The sequence below is a fragment of the Cyclopterus lumpus genome, chromosome 24 (genome assembly GCF_009769545.1).
Source record: "Cyclopterus lumpus isolate fCycLum1 chromosome 24, fCycLum1.pri, whole genome shotgun sequence".
Taxonomy (NCBI): Eukaryota; Metazoa; Chordata; class Actinopteri; order Perciformes; family Cyclopteridae; genus Cyclopterus; species Cyclopterus lumpus.
In genome coordinates, this window is record NC_046989.1 from 8,926,992 (window position 1) to 8,945,204 (window position 18,213).

Below are 18,213 nucleotides of genomic sequence, written 5' to 3' on the forward strand. Positions count from 1 at the left end.
GGCCCACGTTTGAATGTGATTTCAATACATCAGAGGTACAAACGGACCCCACTGGTAGGCCTACTGTCAAAAGTAGCAGCCAACTCAGCGTGTGCATAGACTTTTATCAATGGCTCTGCAGCCGACATTTCATTCATCACCATCCGCAGAACTTAACACACATTTCCACTGCAGGCTGCTTTCACTCTGTTACACAACTTTACTACTGTACTTTGAGGATTTAAATTGTCTGCTTGCTTTTTACTGGAGACAAAAGTCTTTCTCGCAGCATCCTAAGACTCTCTCCTTGATTAGGTTTAAATCGACAGGCTGCAGAAAAGATGGTCACTCTTTACACCACACAACACCTCACGAGCTTGGCTCGTGTAATGCCACGAATATCTCTGAGCCGTCAGCAAATATGAAATATCAGACACGGCCACTGTGTCCACGTTTCTCGCTGCACTTGAAGTAGTACAAAGAAGGTTTCGAATTTCACAAAGCATGATTTTCACTGGACTGAAGGCTACCATCCCCCATGACTGCAAACCAGGCTGGCTGGAACAGACCCCAGATCCTCTCTGAGGCAAGTCAATGTGGGGAAATTAAATCACGTCGCGCTGCTGCCAGCGGTTCGCCTAATCACCTTGTACCAAACCTGCAACTCCACAACCCAATAACGAATTAACACCTTTTTTAAAAAGGTGACATCTGTGGCATGTTTCTAAACCGTTAGATAATTAGAAGGGGGCACATATTTGCTCTCCGGGTTTCTCAACAACGTGATATTCCTCGAATTGAAGATGTCAAGACGCTGCCGCGCGCGAGCTCCTGCAGATGTGGAGCGTTGCAATTTATCACCCTTCAAGCGGTCCCGTTACAAATGGCTCCTTCATTTATTCATTGCTTAATACTATTCACTTTAAAGTTTTTAATTTGTACTGTTTAAAGGGACTACTTTGGAGTCCTGACGTTGTCAACACTGCCACATGTGTGTACTGGGTCAATGGGGTAGTCAGAGATGGCCAGGCAGTGTTGAATTACCAAGACCGTTATCAGCCGAGCGGCTCCGGGTTAGCTTTAAGTGTAACCTTACAACATGGTGACTCGGTTTTAAAAAGGCACTTCATTGCTGCTGCGCTGAGATTCAATAACGTCCACGTAACGTTCCTAAAGTCACATTTCCAAGTTGAAAGAATGCGACTTCGGTACCCAGTGGGCCAAAAATTACCTGATACGTTTCTTTAAAAAAAAATCCTTTTTTTATATTCTTCCCATCCTCACTGAGCAGCAGAGCGTGCCACTGTGTCCAACAATTTAAATCCCCGGGATTGGATCCATGATTGTACTGTCTCTGATATCAAACGTACTCCTGGTGGAAGAGGCGGCGGCGGCGGAGAAGAAGAATCCAGCCACCTTTTTTCCAAAGGGAATCTCGGGGTAGATATTGGAGGAATCGGCATCGAACCTGGTCCCAGTCGAGCTCAACAAAAGGTGTCGTAACAAAATAACATCCGTCACTTTTGCTCACATGTGACAAAGACGTTCTCCCCGAAGTAACGAGCGCGAACGGACGTTTATTCGCAAGAAAATGTCCCCCGTTATAACCGGCGATAATGGTACTTACCACTCTATTGTTGGGGCGCGAGAGAGTGTTCCATGCAACTGCTGCTGTGCTCGTGGGAGGCTCGCGGGGGAGAACGCGCACGCTCGCTGTAATGGCTAGTTATCTCATACCGTCATTTTGTGACGTCTAATCCATTTGAGATATTTGATTGATGTGATTATTCCAACCCTCACTGTACATACAAATCAGACCATTACACAATTAATCGATCCCCTGCACAATGATTTGATTGTCATGTAGACTACAGTACACCATGCATTACATAAAGGTCGAGGACAATACTGTAGATACATAGGTGTAGATTATGTGATGCTCGGATATTCAATTATTATAAATACACACTAACACACACACATAGTTATATTTACTCAGCCTTTTAGCTCTACTATTATGTCTGACATTATAGCACGTTTTTGATAATTCTGAGTAACATTAAAACTACATAATTACTGTCTAATTGTATATCAAAATGAATGTTGTAAATGTAACGTTACTCTTAAAATCTCCATACTGTACATATATATATATATATATTTTACGGTCATATAATATCAAGCCATCGTAGAGTGTTTACGTCACGACGGAAATCTAGCCCTCCTGCTTCCGGCTAATTCACAACATCCAAGATGTCTGCCATCGTGGATTCCCTCGTTTCTTACGGTAGCGACTCGGATTCGGAAAACGAGTCAACGTCTAAAACCGATGTTGAGATGGTGGATCCGATGGACCCGGACGCCACGGCTCACCTTAAACCCCTGGATTCCGATCCCACGATGACTGTGGCTGTTCTTAATTCTGCTCCGGAGGTCGCCGTTAAGGTAAGCTAACCAGGCTAACCGACGTTAGCTTAACGTCACATTGTTAAAGTTGGATCATGTGAATCCGCTCTGTGCGTAATACTATCGGGGAGACGTACGGTTTAATTTGATAACGGGTGGTAGCCTACAACGTAAGTAATTACTCTAAATGTAGAGTTAACACGTGTTAACGTTACCGAATTTAAAGTACAATAGTTTAGCGGGAAACTGCGTGTCGAGTAGGAGGAGGATGTTGTATACTAAAGCTAACACTTTCACGTGATGTCAAAGAACAACACCATTTAGAAAAACAGGTCTTCCATCTAACGCTATGTATTGTGTTGCGACTCAAACGGTGAGAGTCTGTTCTGTGATGTGTAAATCTTACCTGTAGGAGGCTGTTGAGACTGGCACACACCTGGACCCTTCATTGAAAGAAGTCTCTTTCAACCCCACATTTGAAACCTTGTTTGCACCAGAGGTACGTTTTAGAATTACTGATTGAAATGTATAGGTAAGAGCACAATGAGACGTTTTGTTCAGTATATATGTTTATGTATGTTTTCCCCTGGTTTAGAAGGCTTACTGCTTACTCTACTAGAGTGCAAGTAAATGAATAATGCCTCTGCAATCACACCCACATTAGCAATCATCTCAATAATCCACCTATAACTACTTGAGTAAGACTCTACGGGTATTTACTGTAATAATTATTTGAGGAGTGAGTAACTTCAGAAATAAAATAAAAAAACAGACATACTACTTGACTTTTCCCCTCAATTCTCATCTGATGTGGATATTGCTGGAATTTATTTCCATCACAGGTGGTCTTTCTCAGTAAGAGAATAATAAGTCACACACATCTTTATTTATAGGTGATAAAATTACTTTACCTCTTGATTTAAATAACCTGAAACTGGATAGCTTTAAGATTGTATCGATACTGCTTATCGGTTCGGTTCTTTATCAATAATCTTATCTGTACTTTTTGATTTGAAGAATTGACATTGCTTTATTATTCAAATGTAACCAAATGTTTTTTCTTGTGCAGCAGCAATGTTTAATAACTCACTATTGTAGACTATACTATGTCAATGCCAACAACACATATATAAAATAAACAATGTTCTAGGCAGCAAATGGCTAAAACCACACAGCTCCAGATTTCTGTTCTGCGTGTTTGCCAAATGTTCTGAAAAGTTGTCTGTTACTTCCCAGCCAGATCTCCACAATGCTGTATCAGCCCTAGACAGGACCAGCTGGCCACCTGCCTCTTAAAGAATACATACAACCATAAATTGTTTAAAGTAGCAGAATGAATGTATCCAAAATCCAAGTTATTTATAGTGTTATTAATTATTTTGTATTTCTTCCTCTTAGTTTGGGCCAATTAATCCATTTAAAAGCCAGCAGATGGCTGCCCCCAGAAACATGTTATCTGGTTATGCAGAACCTGCTCACCTCAACGACTTTATGTTTGAGCAGCAAAGGAGGACCTTCTCCACCTATGGTAAGCTCATCGGTGACCTGTGTGGTGGATTTAAATTATGCAATAAATGTATTCTTGTTCTCCTTTGTACCCTGAATTTGACCGTTCTACAACCCTCCCCACTCTGCTGATAGGTTATGCTTTAGATCCATCTGTTGACACACACCAGGTATCCTCTATTAGCTACATTGGTGCAGTGGATGAGGCTGAAAAAAATAAAGGTAATCCATCATCACACCTTATTTCCAGTTGTTTGTTTGCATCTGGCTGGATAGATCAGACTGTTTAGTATGTCTTTTACAACATGAAGTATTGTTTAAGGGAGATTTGGAAGTATGATGTCTACTGCCTTTTCTATCAGGTCTAACTGTGTTTGAGCCCGGACAGAAGAAGACGGAGAAAAGAAAAAAGATCAAAGGGGGAGAGGCAGGAGATATGGACAATTTCCTTGGACCATGGGCAAAATATATCGATGAGAAAGATTCTGCCAAACCATCAGAGGTAATGCTGTGTTCAATATATATTTTATATATATATATATATATATATATATATATATATATATATATATATATATATACTATTCTGTCTGAGTGTTTTCAAATTGTCACTTCTCCATTATTAACCAATTCACTATTTCATAGTGTAGTAAAGCAAGGAAATACAACATCATCCAGGGTTAGGCCGTCTGGATTGCTGTTTGGCAATAGGACAGATACAGTACATTGTCAGTCACTAATATGGTTAATCTGGTTCATGTTCTTTTTGTTCTTTGGCTCATTTAAATCACTGTTGTAATGTTGCCTAATGCATGAGCAGTGGCCCCGCCCACTCACTCAAACATCTGTTCTCAGAATTTCTTTTAGTGCTGATTATTGGATTGTGCTTAATTTTGTTTTCCAGGAAGAGCAGAAGGAGCTGGATGAGATCACAGCCAAACGGCAGAAGAAGGGAAAGAACGAGGAAGAGGCTCCTGCAGAAGAGAAAACCGTTCTCCATGGTACTGTGGACCGCTCTTATTTTTTTTTAGACATGCGAATCACACTCATTTAAATAATTTACAGTAGTTTGTAATTATAGTTTGTATTGTGCGCAAAAGGTACACAAACAAATGCACAGTATTTCTTTTGAAATTGACGTCATTCTTGAAGGACCACTTGGATAAAAAATTGAGATGGAAAATTTAGTCAAGTTTGATCTATCACACTATCTTCCTCGGCAGATGACGTTTTTGAGTATTTAAGGATTTCTTGTTCACTGAGGGCAGCTGACACTTCAATGTGCTTAAACAACTTCTATCCAAATGCTACAGGATTGTTTTTCATAATATTTTGTCTCTTTTTGTTCTCCCTCCAGTTAAAGACATGTATGATTACCAGGGCAGGTCCTACCTTCACGTCCCACAGGATGTGGGTATCAACCTGCGCTCTGCAGATGCTCCAGACAAGTGTTACCTGCCTAAGAAACAGATTCATGTCTGGTCTGGACACACCAAGGTCAGTGGGAAGGAGCATTGTTTTTTTTTGCATTTCGGTGTGCACATGAATTGAGTCTTTATGTACCAGTTAATACATCTTGCTGCTGTATTATTCATGCAAGCTCCGCTGATGGTAAGTATTATAGATTGAAAATTATTCTGAAGTGCAAAATGAGCGTAGGTGATTGTGTAAAAAAAGAAAAGAGAATTCCATCATGCAGTCCTTGTTAGAATTTGTGAGGAAGTCAGTAAAAGCCTCCTGGGTGCTTTCGAATAAAATGATAACACAGTTGTATACGAGCTGCTCGTCCCTGACGAATCCACGATTATTCTGTCTCGTTCAAAACATCGTCATTATAATTCAAATATAAAGGCAAACACTGGGTTATTCCAAGAGAGATCTGATTTCAAGCTTCAGATCTGCCGGTGTGCTTCGGGGAGAGAGAAATCACTCAAGTTTTAAATTGGCTCCTATCCGCTTTGTGCAGGAAGTTACAGCCTTCAGACTCTCATTTGAAATACAAAGAGGTTTGAAAAGATAATAAGCGTGTGGAAGTGCTGATGCCGAGATAATAGATAGAGGATGGCCCTTACGGAGCTCACCAAGGTTTTATGAAATATTTGGGGAAAGTTTGGTAACTTAAAAGTATTCATACTTTCTATAACTATTACAGAGGCAGCATGGTCTGCACACACACTTATCTGCCCGGGGTATTATGAATCTGCTTATGTTTCCCCTCAAGAACTGATTTAATATCAATAGCCTGGCAATGTTTAAATTAAGTACATATGGTAAAGATGCAGCTGTAGTCCCTTTCCCTGACATTTAGAGTAAAATAATAACTTTGAAAGTGTCTCACTAATACAAAAATGTATATATTGTAAAAAACAATTGCAATAATGTCAATCAGCAGACACAAATGGATTCTTACACATCTAAATATGCAGATCTTTTGCATTATAACGTCATACAGTATAGTCAAATGTGAACTCCCATGATTTGGATTATCCTCACAGATGTTTAGATATTTTATGAAATGCTTGTTTAAACACAAATTGTCCACTCTGAACTGTAAAACATGCAGTTTTCCCTGGTAAGACTTTACAGATTGTGCCTCACAAGAGAAAATGTAGTGGAAGATTTATGTGTAAAACAATTAAAAGGTCATTGCTGAACAGCACGTGTGCTTGGACCTGTACTAATTGTTAGTATACTCATGATTAGGGTGAACGCATATCAACTTCTCCTGTCTCTGCGTGTTTTCCAGGGTGTCAGTGCCATCAGACTATTTCCTAGCTCTGGTCATCTTCTGCTCTCCTCCTCCATGGACTGTAAGATCAAGGTAAACAATCCCAGTTTGGTGCCATGAAAGACAACACAGAAGCTAATTAATTAATGTATGCCCATTGTCAGCTGTGAGTTTGAATGTTTTATTGTACAGCACTGCTTTTGAGAAGATTCAAAGCTAACCTCTAATCAACCCAATGCATTTTTTTTCTGCTGGCTTAATTTAACCTGATATTGAGTCATTGCTGTAATCTCTTTCTCTCCACAGCTGTGGGAGGTGTACGGTGAGAGGAGGTGTGTGCGGACATTTATTGGTAAGTGATAGCACATTTTAATTTGATAAATGTTAATAAATAATTTCATGAAATGGTAACAGAACTTTAGGAAAGTCATTTTATAAACCACAAAGAATCATCAACAAACACGCTGACTTGAAATGTGCTTACGGTCCAGCAAGCATGCAGCTGTTTGGGAAATACAACAACAACAACAACAACAACACTAATGACCCGTCTGCTGACCATTGACAGAAAGTAAAGGGATTGTAGATGAGGTCTGGGGGGGTTTAGCTAATGTGTTCGGGTCACTTGTGCTCTTCCCAGAGAGAGAACGTTGTCTGAATAGAGATTGTTTGCAGCCGGTGTTCTGCTTGTCAGCTCCTTCACATAATATGCATAATTCAGCAGCTCAGGGGCCCGAAAGGAACGAGGGGCAAGGGAGGGCACAAGACACGGAGAGGAGCTGGCATACGGGGAGAGAGAAAACAGTTTAGGCTGTAATAAACTGACAGAGAGCGACTGGCTGTGGGCTTGATGAGTTGGAGCAGCAGCAGAGAGTCAGTCATTTTTGATATTAGAGGAGGTTTATAAGTATACGGCTGTGTTTTAGAGTATATTATATAAAAATGTTGTTGGTATGCCTTTAGTTCCATTATCTGCTGTCTGGTTTATGTCGTTTTGTTCTACAACAGCATAATACATTATTCTGTTGAGTTTCCTTTTTTATTTTTTGTTTTCTGAGGTGTTTGATTTTATTTAATTTCTTTGTTTGCGTGCGTGTGTATTTGGATGGATGACTTTCAGGTCTTTAGAAAGTACACCTAATGTGTTTTACAATATGAATAGAGCTGCTGAAATTGATCGATTTAGTTGTCAACTATTACATTGTTTGCCATACGTTATTTTTAAAGGAAAAAATGATTCCAGCTTTGTAAAAGTGATTATTTTCTGATTTCTTTACTCCTTCATGGCAGTAAGATGTATGCCTTTGTGTTGTGGACCGTTTGAGGATGTCATCTTGGGCTTTTGGAACAACATTTGTCAGAAATATGACATTTTATAGACCAAACAACTTCTTGTTTGATTGAGAAAGTAATTGAAAGATGAATTTACAGTGAATATAATCAGTTGCAGCTTTCTTCACTGTTTGTATTTCTCTTCTAAATGTATTGCAATGTTCTTTGCTTTCTGTAATTGAACCACACAATGTACGAGTAGCTTGCCAGAGTTCCCTAGGAGGAAAGAACAGTTAAGCAGCAAGCATTAGCTCAGGGGATGTGCATGATAAGTGTGCATATCATTATGTGTGCATCTTTCATGTTTAGTCTGGGACAAACTGCATATTTGAGCAACATGTGTGCCCTGCTTTCAGTAGTTTGTGTATCTGTGTTTTCCAGTTCTCGGTTACACCAAACGGCTCTCTGCAGCAACACTATTGCCATTTGGTCTGCCAGCAAGCCGTGTTGGAGCAGGCTGGCCCTGAGCCTCAGTCGGCTCTGTTATCGCTGTGGAAACAATGTGCCCCTGATAAAAGCCAGTTCTGTCTGCGCTGAGCCCACAGGGGCTCGCGTCACCTGCACTGCATGAGAAAAACCAAAGGGGTTGCATAGATTGGGATTCTGAATCGAAAAAGGAGAAGGTGGAGAACAGTTATTTTTTCTCATCCTCCTTCCTCTCCAAGCCCATTTTAAGATTCCATTTCCCTCGTTTCCCACAGCCCACATCATAGTCCTCAACATCCCTTATTTTACAAAAACAGATTAAACTTTTCTCAAATATATTATGGCTTTCAAAGGAAGGCAGCTCGGTAACTATCGTGGAGGGCATAATGAATGAATCTATCGTATGTTTGTTTGTAATATGTGTACATTTACTTTGCTTATGTTAGGTCACAGCAAAGCGGTGCGAGACATTTGCTTTAACAACAGTGGGACGAAGTTTCTCAGCGCTGCCTATGACCGTTACCTCAAACTCTGGGACACTGAAACAGGTATGCTCCACCTCGCTGATGTCAAGACTCGTTTCTAAAGTTATTCACATCATTTCTTGTTGTTGATTCTTCAAAATTACGGGAGATGTACTCACTCTACAGTGTCTATTTGAGTGTCTCGGCGACGGTGTGTATGGGAGTACATAATAACACACTGCAGTGCAATCATATATAACCTTGATCTCGCAAGCCATCCGATAGTTGTGAATAACAGCACAGACATCAGCTTTCTTCTGTTTTAATCAAACAACAAGTGTGTTTCCAGAAGGTCAAAAATACATTTCTGCCAAGTTGTTACTCATTTGGCATTCACTCAGATTATTTAATTGTACACCCACTTGATTTCATTTTGATAATTGATTAATCATTCTAATAATCTTTCAAGCAAAAATACTTTTCCTAGTTCCAGCTTCTCAGATTTGCGGTTTTTTGCTGGTCACTATTTTCTGATATAATATATAAAAAATATAATAAACAGTTAATCAAGAACAATAAACTGCTGATTGTTCGACAATGAAAATCTGTTTTAGTTGTAGCCCTAATTGTCAATTGCTTTTGAACTACAGCAGTCCATTCAACATGAATCCCCAAATGGTATTACATTTTTTATTCAGTACAGGAATTGTGTTAAATTAATGCTACTTTCAATGTAGTCCTGCCTCATTTAAGAGGGGCTGCATAGTTTAACACGTCCTTGAATTGGTAATTCATCTGACATATCTATAAAAGAATATCTTAATGTAACCAAATAGCTAATGATCTATGTGTCGATGTGAACAGTTGTCAACATGTAGGGTCTCTGCTCTCACTGGTGCCACATGGTTCCCTATTGTCTTTCCCCATTGCCCGTCTCAATTCCCCCCCCTCTCAACACAAGATTGCCAATCCAGCAGAGGGCAGAAAAGAGTTGAATCCCCCACTTGGTGTTAATGGATGCCCTTTGGAGACACATTATCCAAATATTTAATTAGTTAACTGACTACACCCTTATAATTTGTTCCCACCAGATGTTTTTTCAGTATGCACCAGTTGTTTCTTTCCTTCAGTGGTACTTACCAGCAATGTGTAGTGTGTAATTATTAGTATTACATTCTAGATTTGTTACAGTTTAACATTGTATTTAATTCAGAAATGATGCCTGTGGAAAGCCTCTATTCTTATCTACAGGACTTCTTGCTGTAGCGTTCATTTCTAATCTCCAACTCTAGCAGTGGTGGCGGCATCATTCCTGTGGGGATTCACCTCTGCTGAATGAATAGAGAAACATAGAATGTCGGTGTTATGGCTGAGCTGTTGCTGTTTGCAGGGACAGTGCATGTCGCCTGTGTCCCCAAATCTGAGACAACCTCTCTTGAGAAGCCACTGAGGATTATTATGGAGCTCTGACTTTCATTGTTCCTCCCTCCACACAGGCCAGTGTATCTCCCGCTTCACCAACAGGAAGGTACCGTACTGCGTCAAGTTCAACCCCGACGAGGAAAAACAGAGCCTCTTCGTGGCCGGCATGTCCGATAAGAAGATAGTTCAGGTACAGTTGTCATGTGCCCCATTGCAAGCATTTCAATTCCGCTCACACCATCACTCCAAGTGTTTTCTCCTCTTGACCAAGCAGATGCACACGTGCGTTTCTGTGCCCACAGGAGCATGAAATGCACTCGCTTCTCCGCCTCCGGCACTCGTGTGTGTATTTGTGTTCTCGTGGCTTGAGCTTCAGTGGCTGACAGGATTAGAGCAAGTCATTAATCATGGGTAGAATGTGGGTGGAAGAGAGGCAAAGGGAACAATCTGTGATTTTAAAAGTAGGGAATCATAACGATGATATCCCTTAATCAAGTAACCCTGAACGCCTACAGATTTGTAAAAATTATATTATTTTTCCACAATTCCTAATCGTCAAGTTTGGGGCTAACTAACATTTAGTCGTCATTTAATTAAGTATATGTCAACATGTTGTTGTAACGGGCACAAAGTTTTGTCTACTAATTGTTCTGATGAACAGTCACTATCGCCATGTCTGGCACAATAATGAGGGTTAGTACTAAATCATGCAGCTCCCTTCAGGGTTCTGGGAACAGATGGCTGCTCCTGTGAACAGCCGAAAGCTAAATCAACCAAAAAAAGAGGCATGAATTAAATTGGATGTCAAATTTATTTGGCCAGACATGTATCCTTTTCATTTGGAGCCTGGGGTCTGTTTCTATGTGCTTTTCTTTTTTTTTCCTTCCACTTTAATGCGTGCATAATGTTTTCCAAATAAATTGGTCGCTAATAATTTGTTTGGTTTTGGTAATTGGTAGCTAATTGGTGTCATTACTCCGCTGCAGCATTTTAAATTGCTCTTCAATGACTCCGCCAAATGACTTTCATTCAAATTTAATCTCACTGTAGTAAGAAAAGCTGTTTTTTTTTTTTTTTTTTGGTAGTCAGCACACCACAAGAGTGTGGAAATGTGCAGTGAAACCAGTTTGATGGGATTTTGTGACTCCATTTACTTTACTTGTCATAGATAAATGTGTTTACCTCCTCTGTCTGTTTGGCTCTCCCTCTGTCAGTGGGACGTCAGGTCAGGTGAGGTTGTTCAGGAGTACGACCGTCACCTGGGAGCCGTCAACACCATCACATTTGTTGATGAGAACCGTCGGTTTGTGAGCACATCGGACGACAAGAGTCTTCGAGTTTGGGAGTGGTAAGTACAGACTAAATCCTGAAATATGAATGCAGTGTTTTGAATTGATCGCTTTGTATTTTTTTTTTTTCTCTCTGAGCAATGCACATAATCCTCGGTATTTAGTAAAGACGGCTGTTGCATTTGTCTGAAATTCATCAACGGCCTGAATGTGAAAAAACAAACACTATATCATCAGTGTATCACGCTGCCTTCTGAAAACTCACCAGAACTCCAGACAACCCTGTCTTGGACAAAGCTCACCCAGCTGCGCTGCTAATCTGCGCTGAGTCATGCCGCCGCCATAATGTGCCTGCTTTACATGCACCTGTTGCACTGGGAGCTTCTTTTTCCCCCTGGAGCCAACATTGTACATTGACAGTGCTCCAGCAGTATCCTCCTGTGAGCCCGGCCCATTTTGCCAATTGTATATTTTAGAGTATTTAATTTTAGAAAATGAGCATCTTGAAACGGTTCCACATATTAAATCATCGTAAGGGGGATGCTCTGGGATGAACAAATGTTCTTTTTTAAAGTCACCTTTCCTTTTGAAATTGCAAAAACCCAACTTGCATGTTCACTGTTTTGCACAAACTTATTTGGTTTTATGTATTATCATTACATGTCCTTCTGCAGTTTTTGCCCAAACAAGAGACAACCAACAGGGCTTTTCCATCGGCACTTTAAGCTATGAAGAGTCGAACAATGCTGCATTACCAGGCACACCAAGTTGTGCCGGTTCATCTCTGAAATAGACCTTCTCCTCCTCAAACCAGTGTGCGGTGCAAGATTCAACTCTTGACAGCAGAGCACCAGAGAGAGATGTACTGCTGTTTCTAACCTAATGTCGATACATTCATACACCGTAGACACAGCTACAGGAAGCAATTCAGGGTTAAGTGTCTTGCTCAAGGACTAGGGCAGGGATTGAACCACCAACCCCCTGATTGAAAGACGGACCTGCTAACCACTCCCCACCTACAATACTGTAGGGAGCAGGAGTTCATGCAGCAGTAACAAGGGGGGGGACTGTTATTGTTATTTAGTTGAAGAATATTGGAAATACAATATTTGCTCTGAAGCACGGAATCAAACCGAATAAAGTCAAGTGACTCGCAGATTAGTCAGGGGTCCTGTGGTGATGAACCAACTCTAGTATTTATTGCTAAAAAATGATGAATATTTAAAGACCAGCTGAAAAGGGAAGCTTTCGTTGGAATTTGGAAGGGGATGCTTTTAGATCAATGGTGACCATTTGTGTAGTTTTTCTTCCCATGAACTTTTTTCGTGGAGCGTGGGAGCAAACGGGCAAGTGGTATGCTCAGCTTTACTGTCCCTCTTTCTCCCACGGATAACACCTGGCTCAGCTTTCACTAACCCCTCTTGTGAGAGCGGCTACACCGCAGCGTGAGGCTGAATTTAACAACAGTCTCTTATCTCCGGAACAGTAGCAGAGACGAGCCGATGCTTGCATAGGATTAACATTTTTGAGGCAGCAGATCTACAAGTCATTCACAACACCTTCCAAACACCTTCTCGTTATTCAAAAAAACCACACATGCTCAAGTTGTCTGGAGAGACCACTTTATCTGTCGCAGAGGTTCATCATCGGGGAGCAGAGAGTTGCTTTAAGTGTTGGAGGAGGATTAGAATCAATATGAGATGTGCTGCACCGTGCCAAAGGGGAGAATTAGCACTTGATCACAAAGACATCGTTCAGAGAGCGACGTAACTGGGCTTCAAGGGACATTTGGGATGATTATGGATTGAGGGGAAAAAAATCCATGAAAGATTAAGAAATGCCGGAGATGACGTGAAGGATATTGTTGATATGTCTGCCATGTCATCCAAGTACTCAATTTCTCTCCGGCCTGACTTTTATAATGTTCATGACCTTTTCCAACCCAAATATAACATGTAAATATTTGCCAAGGCAGAACTTTGGCAATCATTTGTATTAAAAAAAAAAGTAACTGTTCTCTTTTGTCAATACTGATTATGTTTCGGAAAATCCTCGTTTCATATTAGTAACAAACAAAGACGGTCTGTTTTACAGAGAAGCTCAGAAATGTCTTGATGTTTTTCTCTGCAGGCTGATTACAGAACGTAACCTCAACCTCACTGCAGATGTTATCATGCCTGAGAAACTAAAGTTCACATATAACATAATGGTTCTTGTCATTGTCCCTTATCCATGCGAAACACCATTAAAAACAACCCAATCATCTATTTCTCATGAATATCCCCAGTGTATAGCTGTTTTCCCTTCTGTCGCTCTCCAGACAACAGAACATTCACACTGGTTATTTCTGGAGCTCAGAAGAGATCTGATGGCTTTGTTTTCTTTTCCGAATTTATCTTGGCGTGTCTGCAGGCATTTGCTCTTGACAAGCCCAAGCTCTACTTTTAATGTCTGATTTTGTGTGTGTGCCCATAACTTTGTTTATGTGTCCAAGGGTTTACATTTGTCATTAAACTGTCTTCAGTTCCTCAAAGCCCATCTTTGGTCTTGTGCGCAAACACAGTGCGATCGCTTTGAGCAGCTGGTTCTCATCTGAGATGGAGACGTGGCTCTAGTTTAAACAGAAGGCACAACGAGAACACGGCTCTTACTTGATACAGACAAAAGACATAAGTCGCGCAGTCATTTATTTAGTTTGCAGAAAGTGTCACAGGTCGGCATAGAGGAAATTGTCATCCTGGTAAACTGTAGATTTGAATGACCTTCTGCAGAGCCCTTAAGATCAACACACACACACACACACACACACACAGGTTCCTATCTGTCCAAAAGCAGACAGAGCGGAGGGTAGGGGAGGATTAATAAATAATTTGATGGCGGCGCAGCATCAAAGGATCTGTGATCTGGCCTAATTTTTCATCATAGCTGTTTTCTCTTTAGTAACGTGCGTTTTTGAGATGACATAAGCATCTGGAATCATAAACAAACTTCCGCTTGGTGAATGTTTGTTTATTTTTAGTTCTTGCTTTTTGAAGCTGCACAGGTTGCTCCCTCCACCAGCTTTTAACCCATCTTCAAGTGTTCTCACAGTGCTTTCTTTCCTTTTTCAGGGACATCCCTGTGGACTTCAAGTACATCGCTGAGCCCAGTATGCACTCAATGCCAGCTGTGACGCTGTCTCCCAACGGTGAGTAGGCACATCACGGCCAAACACTCCCGGGGACACGGGACAGTACTTTGGGGAGCATAAACCCATATCGCCAGATTGAAGTTGATTTCAATTTCATACCTTCCAATGTTGGTCATCGTTCAAAAGATTAAAAACAAAGCAGGCTGTCTTCCCAGTAAATGTATGTGTGTGGATGTCCAGATACAGTCATCAGGATCAGGCCCAATCCTGGCATTTGTGATAGATGGATAGACATCGGCTATAAAAAGCCTGATCCATCTCCAATCCTTTGTTTGCTCTGGCTGAACCGGCTGTCACAGACGGCCCATTAAGCTCTGTTAAACCACTGTAACGTCCCCTTACTGCAGAGTATTGTGAGGAACTGTAGAGCGCCAGAAGTTTCAATTAATGACTTGTCACAGAAGGATGAGAGAAGCTGCTCTGGGTACAAAACCAAACGGCTTGTTGCCTTTTTATTTCCGTGATACTGCACTGTTGACGTTAATGTTCGAGCTTGAGCTAAAAAGACACCAAAGACATTTTTTCGGCAAATAGCAGGAAAACGCCAAAAGAAAGCTGTTGTATAAACTATACGAATAGTTTGACATTTCCGATAAGCCAATTCACTTTTTCCCAGAGTTAACTGCGTAAGCACCACTCTCATATCTGTACTGTAAATATGAAGAAGATTAGCTTAGCTTGACTGGAGGCGGGGGAAACTGCTAGCGTGGCCCCAGAAAAAGATTTGGAGTCTTTTTCGTCGCTGTGTTTGCCAAGAAGTCACTTTGTCTGGCTCGTAGCTCACTACACAGCTGCCACTTGGTGTTTATATAATACTATTGGACAGCTGAATTGATGGTTTTCTTTGATGCGAGCGGAAGATGTAAAGAAGCCACTTACTCACACAGTAGCCATGTGTTGTGTAGCAGCACACACCTAAAATAAAACCAGAATGAATTCCTCTTCACATGTACGGCTCCGTTTGAATCGGGCCTTCTCTGTTGCTCTCCATCGGCTTCAGCTACCATCAAACTCGTCGTCTGTTCCTTCCCTCTCTTCGTACTTTTGATTTCTCCCTTTCATCCTCTCTCTTACACTCTCATTTGCTTTGGGCAGCGTTCTCATTGGTGCCAACATGGTTTGTTTCTCTTGAGCGTGTAAATAATGAATGCACTCGCAGTGGGAGACCATTCTGTTTTCTTTTGCGCCCAGCCCCCCTTTGGCATATCAACCAACCACAGCCTCTCTCCTATTTCCTCCCCGGCCCTGTTTCTTGCCATCCTAACGATAGAGGTCGGAGCTGCTGAAATTGGTTATGTTGTTTTCATTCTTCTGCGTTTATTGCATTTGATCGTTGTGGACAAGTGTCTTTAATTTGTGTGAGGGAGGATGTAATAAGAGGACGCACATACCAACACTAGATTCTCTTTCACATATCACATTAATAACTTCCATCATGTTACCTCTCAAGAAGTGCAGTGAGTCATGTAAAGCTTTCACACTGAATCACCGCCTGTTGTCACTGTGTTGTCACTTTGAGGCTGCAGCGCTCTGTCGCTGATGAAAAGCCTTGTTTTATTTTTACTTAAATTGCCTCGATCTTTTTATTTGAATGATAGCAGAATTATGAGTTTGCAGAGTGTCGTCCTCTCAAATTCACAATTTACACATTTTTGTATTTTTCCACACAAAAGCTGTGTTCCTGTAACATTTGACTCTACTTGATGGAGCACTGCATCAGGTTCAGCGCATCATGACTCCACCGCGGCGCCTTGTCAAACATTTGGCTCGACAGAAACATGCTAATGAGACAAATTAGCAAGCTAATAGGCACTTTTAACTTGTTGGGACAGTCTTTCGAGCTTAGATGTTGGCGCGTTGAAATTATTACTGCTGTCCTACTTTTATATGGGTCTTGAACTTTTATACTGTACCTCCACAACATTTTATTTATTAAGATGAGCTGTTAGCTACATGCTGTTTGTTTGTTTCTTACCACCAGGTAAATGGCTAGCGTGCCAGTCGATGGACAACCAGATTCTGATCTTTGGAGCCCAAAACCGCTTCAGACTGAACAAGAAGAAAGTCTTCAAAGGCCACATGGTGGCTGGCTATGCCTGCCAAGTGGACTTCTCCCCAGACATGAGGTACGCCTTTACTTTGTTTGTTTTCTGATGAAGGGGATTAGTGGGCAGCTGAGAATCTCACAGCTGAATAATAGTTTAGAATAGTTCATTTGTTTTGAACTGTTGAAAATATGCGACAGAATTGGCGGTGTCATCTGTTTCTTTGATGACAGGTTTAGAACTGTCTCACTGAGTGGAAGGCGTAACAGTGAGAGAGCATTATACAGATGCCTACTGTCCTGTGAAAGGCTTCAGGTTGAGGAAGAACTGTGGAAATTCAGATAATCTAATATATAAATTCCTCAAGGAGAGCTAGCCGGGACAGCCCACAAACCTTATTTTAGCCAAAAATGCCCATTTGAAACCGGTTTCTACCCTCTTCTCACCCACCACCCACGTTTTGTGAGTAGATGCTCCAACCGCCTTTCAGTATCCATAGCAACACTGTAACTCCTGGCTCAACTAAATACAAAATAATCAGACCTTTTTGCAGGTGAAGTGGAGACAAAATGCTAATCCGTCCATCTTTTTTGGTCTTGACTTCTTCCTTCCAGCTATGTGGTGTCGGGGGATGCGGATGGAAAGCTGAACATTTGGGATTGGAAGACCACCAAGCTTTACCACAGGATCAAGGCTCATGACAAGGTGTGCATCAGCGCACTCTGGCATCCGCATGAAACCTCCAAGGTCATCACCTGCGGTTGGGATGGACAAATCAAACTCTGGGACTAGACCTGTCCTGGTATGTGTGTCTGTCTGGGGAGAGGGTTCTGTGAGATGGTGGGAAGAACTGAACTGGTTCACTGTGGAGCGAAGGAAAGGGACTGGTGGTCCCATTAGGTTTCGTGAAAGCCACAGGACTGGTATCCAGTCCTATTGTGGAAACGTATTTTTGTATCCCGCCGTGAGAGTAAACGTCTGTATTATCTGTACAAAGATGACCACATACACACACTTTTTTTTAAATAATTTCTACTGCAAACGGCATATTAGAGGGGAACCCGTGTCATTTTTTAAAATGTTTTATTTCAATTTTCTGTGTAGTATACCTCTGTAATTCTTGGTAACAATTATAAATTTTCAATTGTGACGCTATTGTGGAAATAAACATTCTGTAAATTTGACCGTCACAACGTGAAGCATTCATTCCTCAAAAAGTGTTTCTTCACCCATAATTCAACACAAAGTGGGGAGAAATCATATTTCTTTTGTTTCTTTCTTTACCAAACTGTCAATTTCCTTAAAAGTGCATAATACAATATTGGGAGCATTTCGATTGCCTCTTAAAGGCAAATGTGCTGACCGAGCTAAACAAGGGTGGAAACTGGAGGGTGTGTTTTACAGGTCCGCGTTGGCGCATATAAGC

The 18,213-nt window shown here is 41.2% G+C and overlaps 2 protein-coding genes across 2 annotated transcripts in view; one reads left to right on the forward strand and one right to left on the reverse strand.

The window, feature by feature from the left end:
- Positions 1 to 1,286, reverse strand: part of wasf1 (WASP family member 1) — a 47,739-nt gene extending 46,453 nt beyond the window's left edge. The window contains exon 1 of the mRNA XM_034527737.1: positions 1,211 to 1,286. The gene's annotated coding sequence lies outside the window, so the exon portion shown is untranslated. The remainder of the gene's footprint in view (positions 1 to 1,210) is intronic.
- Positions 1,287 to 2,217: 931 nt separating this feature from the next.
- Positions 2,218 to 17,977, forward strand: cdc40 (cell division cycle 40 homolog (S. cerevisiae)). Its single transcript, XM_034527268.1, has 15 exons — positions 2,218 to 2,424; positions 2,798 to 2,884; positions 3,784 to 3,913; positions 4,027 to 4,113; positions 4,254 to 4,393; positions 4,796 to 4,892; positions 5,249 to 5,388; positions 6,638 to 6,712; positions 6,926 to 6,971; positions 8,824 to 8,925; positions 10,338 to 10,453; positions 11,478 to 11,611; positions 14,663 to 14,739; positions 16,724 to 16,868; positions 17,402 to 17,977. The coding sequence occupies exons 1-15, from the start codon at positions 2,233 to 2,235 to the stop codon at positions 17,577 to 17,579; spliced, it is 1,746 nt and encodes a 581-aa protein (XP_034383159.1). The 5' UTR covers positions 2,218 to 2,232; the 3' UTR covers positions 17,580 to 17,977.
- The last annotated feature ends 236 nt before the right edge of the window (positions 17,978 to 18,213 follow it).